Source organism: Chrysochloris asiatica, unplaced genomic scaffold (genome assembly GCF_000296735.1).
Source record: "Chrysochloris asiatica unplaced genomic scaffold, ChrAsi1.0 scaffold00005, whole genome shotgun sequence".
Taxonomy (NCBI): Eukaryota; Metazoa; Chordata; class Mammalia; order Afrosoricida; family Chrysochloridae; genus Chrysochloris; species Chrysochloris asiatica.
In genome coordinates, this window is record NW_006408523.1 from 11459695 (window position 1) to 11474112 (window position 14418).

Consider the following 14418-nt stretch of genomic DNA (forward strand, 5'->3'; position numbering starts at 1 on the left):
AGTTAATATACCAGTTCATTGAGGTTATAGCATCAAATGTTTTCCATTATCCAATTCTAGAATTCCTGTTTTTGACAAGGCAAGAGTTGGTAGAGTAGCAAGGATACTTTTTAAATTTAAAATGATCTTCACATCAATATTCAGCCCTTTGTTCCCTTTCAACAATTGTCTTCTAAATGTCTTCTATAATATAATAATTGGCTTAGTGCAGGGATCCTTGTACCATGTGTGTGTTACGAGGGATGCTCTTTGACTCTTAATGAAGTGTCCTGTCATTCCTTCTGGTTTCCTCCTTTAGGTGTTCTCTCTTGACTGGCATCTCTTTCCAAGACATTTTTTTTGGCCATGTATTTGCTACTGAGAAATAATAATTTGTTTAGAAATATGGATGAAAATGAGCTAGTACAGTTACTAATAATTATTTATATTCTGTTTTTGAACTTGGTGGTCATATGTTAAAATAACTGGTACTCAGTTTAATTTATTAAAATAGGTTGGGTTTTCACATTCGCTTCGTGTACAACATGCAGAAACTGGTCCAGAAGGGATATTAATATTAGCCAAGGAGTTGCTAATCATTTATATTGTTTAAAATTATTAATAAACAAAAAATTGGTTGAATAAATATGAATAAGTTACTAAAGATGTTGCCAGCAATAGAAAATCTCTATGCTTGTTGATATGGAAATATGTACAGAGAGGGAAGCAGAAAAATATTAACAGATAATCAATATCTTATAGATCTAATGAGGCGTCAAGAAGAACTGAGACGCTTGGAAGAACTCAGAAACCAGGAACTGCAAAAACGCAAACAAATACAATTAAGGTAAAAATATTGTAGCATACACATGACTACACATTTTTCGTTGTGGGTATTATAAACTTGCTATTGACCATTATTAGGAGCTATGGTAGCATAGTGTTTACAAGTCAGGCTGCTAACTTCAAGGTCAGCAGTTCAAAACTACCAGTTCTTCCGTGGGAGAAAGATTAGGCTTTCTGCACCCATAAAGATTTATAGCCTCAGAAACAGTATACAGGGTTGCTGTGGGTAAAAACTGAGTCCATTGCATACCTCCACCACCACCACCATTGCCTAATATTACAGGATGAGAAATAATAGAAAGTTTTCAAAATGTTGCCCATTTTTGACAACATTTAAGGAATTACTCAGCAATCTAGCTCAATTTTTAAATTTTATTGTTTAATTGGGTTAGACACTTTGCATGCCTGTGAACTTTAGGGGTTTGACATGTAAGATACTATAGTTTGCTGAATGTTTTTTCCAGTGGTGGATATAGTTATGTTTTTATATACTTCTGTTTTGCTTAGTGTTTTTGGAAGTAGAATCTATGCTAAAAGAGATGTGCAACTTACAGTACTAACAAACAACTTTGATGGTCAATTGAAAGTATTTAAGTTTATTAGTAATGAAATTTGGGACAGTGGTTGATCTAAGATATAATACCAAAAACTGACATCTGTTCTTATGCCTACAGTATTTAGTTGTGAAATTTAATTTCATTGTGCTCGAAAATATTAAGTAGTAATTGTATAAAAGTTGCTTACAAAACGTTCAAAGGGTAAAGAAGAAAATAACCATGAATTGGTTTTTGTGTGTATGCACACACACACACACACACACACACACACACATGAATATGCAGAAACAAAAAGATGTAATCATAATGGTGACTTCTTGAGGGGATAGACTGGGATAGTTAAAATTCAAGGCCAGTTAACTCAGAATGTTATGGCAACTGTTTCTCAGGATTCCAAATAAGTAATGGAGTCCTGGTGTGAGAGGGCAAGCACTGGACTGGTGACTAGAATCTCAAGATTGGCAGTTCAAATTCAAATTCACCAGCTGCTCCTTGGGAAGCCTATATAGGGTCGCTATGAGTTGGAATCAACTAGATAGTATTTAACAACGGCAAAGAGGTACTCAAAATTGTTTTTCAGTGGCACACGGTGTTCACAAGGACTCTTTGAAAGAAGCTTACAGAAAATTCAAAGTGGCGTTGTGAATGGATGGTCAGTTATGTTGTGTCATGGACTTTTTTCTATAGCAGCAGCATTGCACTTTCCTTATTCTTAAAGAGTAGCAAGGATTGTCCTAGGTGAATTTCCTATCATCCAGATTTTTGATCATACTTTTTAGTCCCTTAAGTCAAAGAATATTTTAAATGAATAGGATTTGAGCCCCTTTTCTTGTTGTTAGGTACCATCAAGTCGGTACCGACCCAGAGCGACCTTAATCACAGCAGTCTGAAACACTACCCGATCCTGGGCCATCTTCACTACTGTTGCCATGCTTGAGTCTATCGATGTTGCCACTTGGCCCATTCATCTTGTTGGAGGTTTTCCTCTTTTTCTCTGACCCTCCACCTTACCAAACAGGATACCTTTCTCCAGCAACTGTATCCTGCTGACAGTATGTTGGAAGTATGAGAGATTAAGTTTGGCCATCTTGGCCTCCAAGGAGCACTCTGGCTTCACTTCTTCCAAAACGGATCTATTGATTCTTTTGGCAGCCCATGGCACTTTTAATATTCTCCTCCAACACCATAACTCAAAAGTATCAATTCTTCTGTGTTCTTCCTTATTCACTGTCCAGCTTGGGTCAGGTGCACATTAGTCCTCAAGCTGACATCTCTGCTCTTCAGCATTTAACAGTTTTGTTGTTAGGTGCTGTCAAGTCAGCTCTGCCACATAGTGACTTGCTGCATAACACTGTCCAGTCCTGCAGCATCCTCCCAGTTGTTGGATGTTTGAGCCCATTGTTGAAGCCACTGGGTCAGTCTATCTTGTTGACTTCCTCTTTTTCAGTGATTGTACTTGACCAAGCGTGATGTCATTTTCCAGACACCGTTCCTTCTAGTAATATGTGCAAGACACTTGTTGTTAAGTTCAGTTGAGTCCATTCCGAATCATAGTGACCGTATGTAGGGACTCCTGAGAGCCGATGGTGAACTTGAACTTCCAACCTTATAGTTCAAATGAACTATGTTTTCCAATGAATTAACTACAGCACCACACCAGGACTCCATGATTTAAGTTTTGCCATTCTTGCTTCTAGGGAGCATTCGGCATGGTTGTTTTCCATAAAGATTTGTTTGTTCTTATGGCAGTCCATGTAATTTTAGTATTCTTTGTCAATACTGTAAATCAAGCCGCATCAATTCCTCTCGGGTCTTCCTTATTCATTGTATATTTTTCACATGCATATGAGGTGATTGAAAGTAGCCTGCCTTGGTCAGGTACATGTTGAACCATCAATAAAATTTTTGGTCTTGAACACTTTTGTGCAGCAGATTTGTCCAATGCAAATATGTCGTTTGATTTCTTAATTGCTGCTTTCATGAGCATTGATTATGGGTTCAGCTAACATGAAATCCTTGACATCTTCAGTCTTTTTCTCTTTTCGTCATGATGATGCGTACTGGTCCAGTTGTGCAGAGATTTTTTTTCTGAACATTGACTTATCATCCATACTGAATGTTGTAGTTGACCTTCAGCAACTGTTGTGAAAGAACTCTTCACTTTGAGCTAGCAGGGTTGTTAATGAGCCTTCACTAATCCTGATGTTGCAGTCTTCTTAAGATACTATAGCTTCTTAGTTATTTGCTTAGCATTCAGATTGAGGATTCACACATATGTCAAAAGTTCTGTTTTGACATAGTTTAAGTTGTTGTTGTCAGGTGCCATTGAGTCGGAACTGACTTATAGCGACCCCATGCACAGCAGAACGAAACAATGTCTGATCCGCCACACTTGAGTCCATCAATGATGCCACCTGGCCAATCCATCATGTTAGGGGTCTTCCTCTTTTTCTCTGACCCTCCACCTTACCCAGCATGACATCCTTCTCCAGCGATTGTTTCTTCTGGACAATATGTCCAAAATAGTTTAAGTTGAGAGTGTAGAATTTTTCGGGGGAAGGGTTTGAGAAATGGAAACACTTTTGTGTTTTATATAGAGGCTAGCTATATATAGTGTCAAGATACTACTTAACCAAGCTTACTTAAATTACTCATTTTGTCCCATTCCCTTGCAAAACGGTTATATGCATCTGTGAAACAGGTTCACTAGTTACAGTCTTTGTAAGCCAATTTTTAGATTCCCCTTACTCTGCCTAGTTTTATTGTAATTTTATAGATATGGAAAGAGAAGTCTATTGATTTTAAATGCCTAGATCTCAAGTCAACATTTAACAAGATAAGCCTGAATTCATGTGTGGCTTTATGTTCTGGAAAAGGAGACTCTCCTCCTTCCTTTTATTTATTTTTGTTGTTCTAAGAGTAGAAGAGACTAAATGGGACGAAAAGGAGTAATTTAAGTTAGTTTGGTAAGTAGTATCTTGACTTTAAAGAGCTCTGATAGAGTAGTGGTTATAAATCGGGCTGAGAACTGCAAGGTCAGCAGCTCGAAACTACCAGCTGCTCCGCGGGAGAAAGAGGAGGCTTTCTGCTCCTGTAAAGATTTACAGCCTCAGAAACCCTGTTCAGGGTCGCTATGGGTCGGAACCGATTCAACGGTACTTAACAACAACAACATCTTGACTTTACTAAGCTAATGAGAAAAACTGTATATAAATAGTATAATCCAGTTAGTATCTGTGATTCTCATAGGGGAATAGGTTAGCAATTCCAAATTAATTTGTGCGTATATTTATGCAAACAAATTAGTAAAGTATAGATAATGAGAGCTGGCATTATCAGTGATTCTCAGAGAACTTAGAAATAGGAGGGGGGAAAATGCTCACCCCATTATAAAATGTTTTTATTATAAGTAACATTTCACTAACTTTCCTTTAGATAGCATTCAAGGCTCATGTTTTTCCTGATGTGTTACTAGCTTTTTAACTAGCTTTTCAAATCATTAGCATATGTACAAAAAGGATCTTCAAAAAGTTCTTAAAAATGCATATTATTTAAACAGCTATGTATGGATTTCAAATTTATTTTATATAGAAATAACTTTGTACTTACTTGTTAGGACATGTCTGAACAGAATCGAGTTTGGAGTATTATGAGGGTTCAATCATTCATTGACTCTCTTTAAAAAGTGCCCTAGCAGAGTACCGTGAATTCTGTTAGAATTAAAGCAAGAGCAAGCATTATTTTTTTGGTGAAGTTTTTGGGGAAGATTAGTGAAATCATTGATGCTTTTATGAAAATATTATGGCTACAATTCTCCAAAGAAATGCACGGTTTACAAATCGGTGAATCTTTAAGAAGAGATGAGACTACATTGAAGATGATACAGAGGCAGACAATGCACGTCAATTTTTGAGGAAACAATGTTGTTGGTATTTTTGCTGAAGAGGACTGATGATAATTAATAGAAACAATAACCAACACAATAGACATCTTGACTATTTCAGTTTAAACAGTTGTGAATGAAAAATTAAAGTTGACCAAACTTTTTGCTTGATGAGTGCCAAAACTGTTGCTTCCAGATCAACTGGTAGAGAAGAGTAGAGATTTCATTGGAATTTAAAAATAAGTGGGTTCAAGATCCTAAAACATTTTTTGGAAAAAATTGTAAATGGCGATGAAATAATGACTCTTTACCAGAATGATCCTGAATATATAGAGCACACTCAAAGCACTCACTACCATGAAGTGGATCTGTTAAGAGCAAAAGTCATGGCAATAGGTTTTTAGTATATTCAAGGCATTTTTATTTACTAAGTTTATGCAGGTCCAAAGAATAGTAACATATGCTTATTTAGAGTATTTTAAGATAGTTATTCAAGTGTTTCACAGAACAATGACCATGAATGAATCACCGAAAAGTCCTTCTATACCATGGTACTGTTCCTGTTTATTCCTCTCATGAAACAAGGCAAGTTTGTGAGATTTTCCATGGGAAATCATTAGGCATCTATCTTACAATCCTGATTTGGCTTCTGGACTTATTTATGTTATCTAACCTTAAAAAAATCTTTAAAGGGCACCTATTTTTCTTCAGTTAACAATGTAAAATTCTCAGGACTTTCTATTCTTTAAGGACAGATTAAATAGGTTTAATGGTATCACTTTAAAAAAGTCAGCACCATTTTAGAGTGTATTCGAGGATATAAAGTTTTTTTTTGTTGGTTTGTTTTTTTGTTTTTATCTTTAAATTTTTTCCTGAAATTTTTTGAAGAGCTTTCATTTTAGTATCTTATTGTGTCTGCGGTGGAAGTTTACTAAGCAATGTAGTTTTATGCAGCAACGTGACATTGGCTAATATTTCCTCATTGTGTCAGGATTCTCTCCATTTACACCCTTGATTCCCTGTTTTCCATCTTCCCAGTTTTCTTGCCTCGTCCTCTCTTCTTTTGGGCAAATGCTACTCTTAGATTCTTATATGTATTTGAAGGAAATTATTTTCATTTATTTGATAGTCCTGTGATCTCTGGGAGTGCCTTCAGTTGTCATTTATGTGACACACAGGTGATCTCTGAGAGTTCCTTCAGTTACAAAGTTGAAGGGTATTGAAGGCTGTAGTCTGAGGCATATCATTAGGCCCTATCAGACCAGCAACTGTGGTCTTTTTAAATGTATAATTAAGTTTTGTAACAATTGTTTTGTTTTACTGTTTCTGGTGCCTTGTTATCTTGGTCAGAGTACTCAGTGGGGGTAACTAGGCACAATTCAGTTCTGGTGTCAGCATATTGGAGGTTATGGTTCATGTGGTCCATTAGTCAGAAGGCTTGAAAAAAATGAGAATGATGGTGTTTTTGGATTGTGTGTTTCCTTAAATTTGCATGATAGGCTTTACTATCCAAGTCTTCTTATATTCCACCAAATGATTGGGTGGGACCCTGCAAGTAAGATACACAGGACTCTAAACCTAGGATTGGTTAGTTTTACCTTCCATCTATATTCTGACCTTTCCTGATCCTGAATTCCTGTTGACTTCCCTAATGAATCCCATATCGTGAGTATTTTCTGAGTTCTGTTTGGCCAATGCATTGGGTTATTGAACCCAGATAAGAAGTAGAGCATGCTATGGGAAGATAGTTGGTGTCAGAATAGGGTAAGGAAGGTTGTAGGATGGAGGCGTGTCTGACCTCCATTCACCTCATCAGCCTTAGGCTGATTTTGGGTTTGATTCTCTTCCCCCCTTGTGTAAACAAGTGTTTATTGGAGTAGTGGTTTGGTTTCAGAAATGGCTTTCGAAAATTCAAGATGGACCTGGAATATCTTTTACCTGAAAATTCAGAAGTGCTCAAAAAAAAAGACCATTTGAACAGAAGAAAATCAAAAGGAAGGAACTCCTAACTACCAAAGCTGAAACAATTTCAGTAATAAAGTTAAATCATCGTGGTATTAAATTTTGAATTATAGGAATTCTTTCTGTTAAGAGCAATCTTGAAAATAAGTAAATAAGAGTTTTAGATGGTTCAAATGTTGTATGTTGCTAACGGAAAGACTGGACTTTCTGCCCAGAGACTCAGTGGAAGAAGAGCCGGGCAATTTCTTCTGAAAAATCAGTCATTGAAAGCCCCGTGGAGTAAAATTTTGCCATGATAGCAACTGAAGGGGCGAGTCATTCTGTTGCTGAGTTTCACATTATGCTGACAGAAAAATTAACACTGATTAAGCATATTTAAGTTCTGTCAATAAATTACATACCTGTAAAAGGTTGATAATGTTGTGAAATGTATATATATTTATTATGACCAAAGAAAAACGTAGTTGCTGAGACTACTTGTGTACAAACACTTCATGGAATTTGGTTCCTTTGTTTGGAGGGTTAGGGTTTTGGTTTTGTTGGACATCACAATTAAATGATCTTCGCACCAGCTGATCTCAGAAACCCTATATGGGGGTTGCTGTGAATTAGAACCAAATCAGTGAGTGGCACACAAGAAGAAGAGCATGTTTTTGGAACTATTCTTCCTCTTAGTTTGACACAGAGTACTTAGGATCTTAAAAGTTTGCAAGCAGCCTCTCAAGACACAGCTGATATCGCTGTGTCTGGAGGAGAGAAGGAGGGAGGGAGGAGGATAATCACGAATTAGTGGAGGAAATAGAATGTGTAAATTGCCTTCAAGAAACCCTAAGTACTGAAATGGTGCCTAGCTACTACTGTTACCAAACTTCTTTTATAGGACCCTGATCAAAAGGGGGGGAATTAAGAATTTCTGATACTTATGGAGCCCAGGCTTTCTAGTATCATGGAGACTGATTGCTTTGAGCATTGTGCTCCATTAGGATCGAATTATCAACAGTAATTTCAAAGATTAGATTAATAATGGTAGGAACAACTTGAAAACATGGATTAAAATGGGTGTACAACTTGAATTATAATCAATGTCTCTGAACTGTACATGTAGAAATGGTTGGATTTTGGTGCATTTTTTACTGTGTATATTTTCAACAACGACAACAAAATTTAAAATCAAAACAAAAAACACCCTATGAAATCAGCTTCATGCTCTCTGGTACTGATAAAATCAAATCATAGATTGAAATAGTATACTGGTCCTTGATATAAGTATTTTTCAGTGCACGTGGTAATTCTTCCTTGTTTGATTCTGACCCATAGTAATCCTGCTTAAAGTTTCAGATGAATGCCTGGTGAACTTGAACCGCAGACCTTGTGATTCAAATTAACTTCAAATATTCGAAGAAATAGTCCATTTGCTTTCAATTTCTTGATTTTCCCATACTCTCAAGGTAAAACAAATAAAGATATAATGGACATTGAAAGGAGCCCTGCTGACACACTGGTTAATTGCTTGTGTGCTAACTGAAGGCTTGAGGTGAATTGAGCCCCAAAGTCTGTTCATGGGAGAAAGATGTGGCAGTCAGTTTCCATAGCTTACAGCCTGGAAAACCCTGTAGGGCAGTTCTACTCTGTCCTGCGGCGTTGTTATGACTCCATGGCAATGATAATTTGTTGTTGATAGTTTATAAGGATCCCTTGTGCTGTAGGATAGTCACAGGACTGCTGACTCCAAGTTTACCAGTTAAAACCCATCAGCTATTCTACTGGAGAAAGATGAAACTTCAGTTTGTAGAAATATTTATAGCCTAATTAGGGTAGTTACGATATGGAATTGACTGGATGCTACAGGGTTTTTTGGTTGATTGGTTTATAGCTGTTAAACAGAAAAGAATTTATCTAGCTAAGGCTACAATTTCTTGTTGTTAGGTGCCATCGAGTTGGTACTGACCCATAGCGACCTTATGTGTAGCAGAATGAAACACTGCCCGATCCTGGGCCATCCTCATTACTGTTGCTATGCTTGAGTCCATCGATGCTGCCACTTGGCCAATTTATCTCTTGGGGGTCTTCCTCTTTTTCTCTGATCCTCCTCCTTACCAAACATGATTATCCTTCTCCAATGACTGGTCCCTCCTAAAAATGTGTCCAAATTATGAGAGATGAAGTCTGGCCATCTTGGCCTCTAAGGAGCACTCTGGCCGCACGGTTTCCAAAACAGATCTATTGGTTCTTTTGGCAGCCATGGCACTTTCAATATTCTCCTCCAACAGCATAACTCAAAGGCATCCATTTCTCTGTGGTCTTTTCTTATTCACTGTCCCTTTCGCATGCAAATGAAGTTATTGAAAATAACCATGGCTTGGGTCAGGTGCACCTTAGTCCTCAAACTGACATCTTTGGTCTTCAAAACTTTCAAAAGGTCTTGTGCAGCAGATTTGCCTAATGCAATACGTCGTTTGATCTCTTGACTGCTGCTTCTGTTGAGTGTTGATAGTTTATCCAAGAAGAATGAAGTCCTTGACAACTTCAAGCATTTTAAGAAAGGTCAGGAAGACCTAAGATGAGTCGAGAGAGAAGACAATCTCAACAAATGAAAAAACTACATCTGACATAGCTGTTGAGTTGGGAATCCACATGATCAAAACATAATCAATTTTAAGTGAACTTCTGGGAGTCATCAGTCTTTTAAGCAAGATTGAAGCTAGTGAAGATGATTTTATGGAACAAATTGTAATGGGGATGAGTCTTGAATTTATCTGTATGATTCAGAGAGCCAGGTGTAATCAAAACTCTCTTCTAAGGGGACCTGCTCAGCCAGTTCAGTTAAAGGCACAGAGGTCGATTCAGGAGGTTATTGTGATTTTTTTGGCCTTTTAAGGAGGTCATCTTGATTTTTCTTAAAGGACACAATATGGTCATGGGGTTTAATTGAGTAATTGTTTTCTGGCATGATAATGACTCGGTTATTCTTGGAAGGTAGCAAGATTGTCTGAGAAGGATTTCTTTGGGGAACCATATCCCATTCATCCTATAACCCTGATCTTGTTTAAAGAACATTGAAAAGGAACATCAAAATAGTACACTATTTTGAAATAGTGTAAGTCAAAGAGTTGAGAGTTCTGTAGGGATCTTCCTAACTTTAGGTCCATCAAATCTGTTACAACTCATAGGGACCCTGTATAGGGTTTCCGAGGAGCAGCTGATGACTTTGACCCACTGACCTTGCAGTTCAAACCGACCTGGTAGTTGTGTGCTTATCCTATAGGGCCACACAGGCGGTATGAAACACCACCATCATAAGAGTATAGACTAGAATGAAAATATGTCAAGGCATTATAAAGGAAGTGGCCTATGTGATCTGTAGAGTCTGTTTTTAGCTCTGATATGCTTTGATTTTGTAATTACCTGCGCTCCTGGCTTTTTTCCCCACTTAGTCAAAAGTATACTGTTTGCCCATTCTTGTCTGTACTCTCACTTCTTTGTGATTGAGGCAGGAAGAAATTGGGTCAAAACTTTTACCATATCTCAACCTGGTTATACCTTTGATTGTAACTTTGTGTAGACGAGAGAGACAACAAGTTTTTGAATTAAAATCAGAACACTATCCTCAAATCCTGCCAGCCACTTATGTTTTTAAGGATGAAGCGGAGCCGTAGGATAGTGTTACTGTAATGCTTAACACATGGCAATATATATTTGTCAAAGCCTATTGGACTCTACAACCCCAAGAGTGAATTTTATGAACTATAGACTTCAGTTTTAAAAATAATGGGTCAGTATCACTCAGTTCACAATAAAATCTTAACAACAACAATTAATAAAAAAGGGTCCTGCATCCCCAGTCTGAAGAAGGTTCCTGACCTCTGTGTTGCGACAAGTAAAAAATCTGTTGGACATAATATTGTACATGGCATCAACTTGAATAAAGGAAAACATGAACCAGTGTAACAAGACAAAAAAATAGTCATTTCAAATTCACAATACACTTCTTAAATACTTTAAAAAGTTTGGATTAGACTCTTGAAGGTTCAAGTTTCTTAGTTTCCATGATCTTCTCTCCTTAATGGTTTAAGACCAAAATCAGAGCAAGGGAGCTCTAAGGGAAGACATTTCAGGGACTTGGAAAGGGCAGCTTTCATGGAATAGAATCAGAGAGGGCACACTGTTGTGTGGGAATTTATGTTAGGTAACTTGTCATCCATAGGGATTTTGAAATACTGAAATAGATTACTGAGGATGAGCATTGCTCAAAAGATTTTCTTTCCTAGACATTTGAAATTTCAGATTGGTTACGCTATGATGACAGCTAGTCAATACAAAATGGTTAATACCTCTATGATTAAAAACATGACTTTACCATTTAAAAAAAATTAGGGCAATATTGGTTCATAATTACAACGAGTACCAACCACACTAGTATAAGATGTTAATAATAGAGGGAAATGAAAGAGAGGGAAAATAGGGAATTTTTTGTACTTTATATACAGTTTTTATTGGTAAATCCAAAACTGCTCTTCAATATGAAATACACTGAAATTAATAAACTAGCATTTGGCCAAGAAGTTTTGAATGAGCACATTTTTTACGTGGTACTAGTAACATTTTCAGCAATGTATATTATGAATTTATATTATTTTAAAAAATTATTATTTCTCAATGTTTTTATTGTGAATTGAGTGATAGTTTACATGGGAGGACATCAGGTTTACGCTCATCCTGTCGTATTTCGTTTCTTCTCTTCTGATTTTTTTGTTTTGTATGCCAACAGAACACTCGGGAACATACAATCTTTCAAATACTCAAAGGGCATACACTGCAAGCTGGCCCCCGCTCGCCAGCACACAGCCCTGCCTTCAGGAGTCTAGAGTCCTCAGCTGCTCAGTGTCACTCTCCGCCTCCATCTCTGGTGTTGCTACTTCCCTGAATAAGGTCCCACACTCTGCTCCCACTCTTATCCCTTGATGGTCTTAGGGTCCTCCGCTCCTGGACTTCAGTTTCAGCCATTTCCTTTTTGCTACAAAACCTCTACCTTTACAGTTTCAACAATTGCAATCACTCATGATAATCGTTACTCATTATTAAACCATAAGTCTTACCTCCATCTCCTTTCAAGAGCCCAGTCCAGACAGGATGGAAATCATTCAGTGGAGAGTCTACCTTCCCCCTCACCCTCAGAAACTAGGCTCCCTCTTGAAATCTTGTAAGCCAGTCACTTCGTGCCTTTATAGCTCACCTGCCACCCCATTTTAGGTAGCCAATATGTACGTTGCCTTTGGAAGAAGTTCCAAGCAGCAAAATGTGTTAATGTCCAGTAAATGGATTATTTTATCAGAAATTTTTCTTATGGTTTTGAGAGTCAGTATATTGCTTGAAAATCCCTTAGAGGAACCGGTTCTAACAGCTGGTGTTTTGCTGTCACCATATCTGATATCTGGTACACTTGTGTTTAGGGGTTTGTTGTACTACAATAACAAAAGAGTCTTTGAAATTTGAGAATTATGCTCAATGTAGAAAAATGCCTATATGAGTGACATAGAAAATGAGATATTTGAGAAGATGAGCATTGTAAGTGCCATGCAGTCAGTTCCTGCTCATAGCAACCCTGTATAGGGTTTCTGAGGAGCAGCTGGTGGGTTTGAACAGCAGACCTTGTGGTTTGCAGTCCAGTACTGGTTGGTTGAGGGTATGGTATATACATTTAATAATTGAGTTAATGTTAGTGTCATAATGGGTCCATTGACTCAATATTTTGTAGGTTTCCCCTCTTAATAATAACATAAAAACTAACATTCAGTAGCAATCCTACATATACATTTTCATATTTGCTTTACTAATTTTACCTTTAGAGCAGGGACTGGCTCAATTTTCTGAAAAAGGATTTGTTGTTTTTAAAGTGTTGTCAAGTTGGTTCTGACCCATAGCAACCCTGTTTTCAAGGAACGACTGGTGAGCTTGAACTATTGGTCTTGTGGTTTAGTAGTGTAAATATTTTACACTTTGGTGTGGCGCTGTGGTCTATGCCCTGGACTGCAAGGTCGTTTAATTAACTTGATGCTATAACATAAAAGCAGCTATACGTAATAGTTAAAGTGATTCCATTATAGAACTTTAAAAAAATACAACATTAATACACCTGCCCCAAGGGATTTCCTAGATTGATTAATGATATTGGTAGTGAGAAATGGGCTTGTGAAAGTTTCTTTCTGCACATAATATGAAGTGGTTTTTTTGACTTTTCAGTATGGTCCTTTGTGATAGCTTATTCTGGGAGTCTTTGGGTGGTGTCAACATTTAACGATGGAATGCTGCAAGTTAATGCACTAGACTCCAAAGTCTGTTTGAACCACAAGGTCGGCACTTCAAGCTTACAAGCTGCTTCTTGGAAACCCTACACAGGGTCTTTGTGGATTAGAAGTGACTTAATGGCACTTAACAATTGCTGAAAAGTTGGAGTTTCAAAGCCCCTGGGCCCCAAAAATACTGCTGAAGAAGATGTCTGATTCTTCTAAAAATTTCAGCCATTGAAAGCCATGGAGCACAGTTGTACTTGGATACACATGGGGTTGCCATGATTTGGAGTTGACTTGGATTTTAAAAAATCATGGGATAGGGTTTGAGTGTCTTGTTAAAGAATTCTGCCACCGCACTGGAAAAAATCCATGTCTTTATGTTTTTAATATATAAGGCAAATGTTTTGACTTTGGGGACTCTTGATTTCTTAGATGTAAAATATAATGCGATTTTACTTTACATTTCATAATACTTAAAACATTTTATTTGACAATCTTTCAGACATGAAGAAGAACATCGCCGTCGTGAAGAAGAAATGATAAGACATAGAGAACAGGAAGAACTTAGACGACAGCAAGAAGGTTTTAAACCAAACTATATGGAAAATGTAAGTAAAGTATTAGTTCATTAAAATGATGCGTATAATCCTTTGGTACTTCATTTATCTTGTGATGCATTTTTTGTTGTATTGATATTTCTAAATTTGTAATGTTTTTGTTAGACTAACGATTCTTTTAACCTCTTAACAGGTAGTAGGTAGTAGATTAAAATTCGTTTCTGAAGATACTATTCATGTTTCAGAAAATGGATGTTTTATTTTTCTTCATAGTTTTATTTGTATTATTACTAAAGCAGAGCTCTTGGTAAATACATCATCTCCACTTGAATTTATTAAACTCT

The 14418-nt window shown here is 37.0% G+C and overlaps 1 protein-coding gene across 1 annotated transcript in view; it reads left to right on the forward strand.

The window, feature by feature from the left end:
* Nucleotides 1–14418, forward strand: part of PSPC1 (paraspeckle component 1) — an 82037-nt gene that overhangs the window by 44721 nt on the left and 22898 nt on the right. Inside the window, exons 5-6 of the mRNA XM_006831972.1 lie at nt 742–826; nt 14020–14125. Coding sequence (XP_006832035.1) covers nt 742–826; nt 14020–14125 — 191 coding nt within the window. The remainder of the gene's footprint in view (nt 1–741; nt 827–14019; nt 14126–14418) is intronic.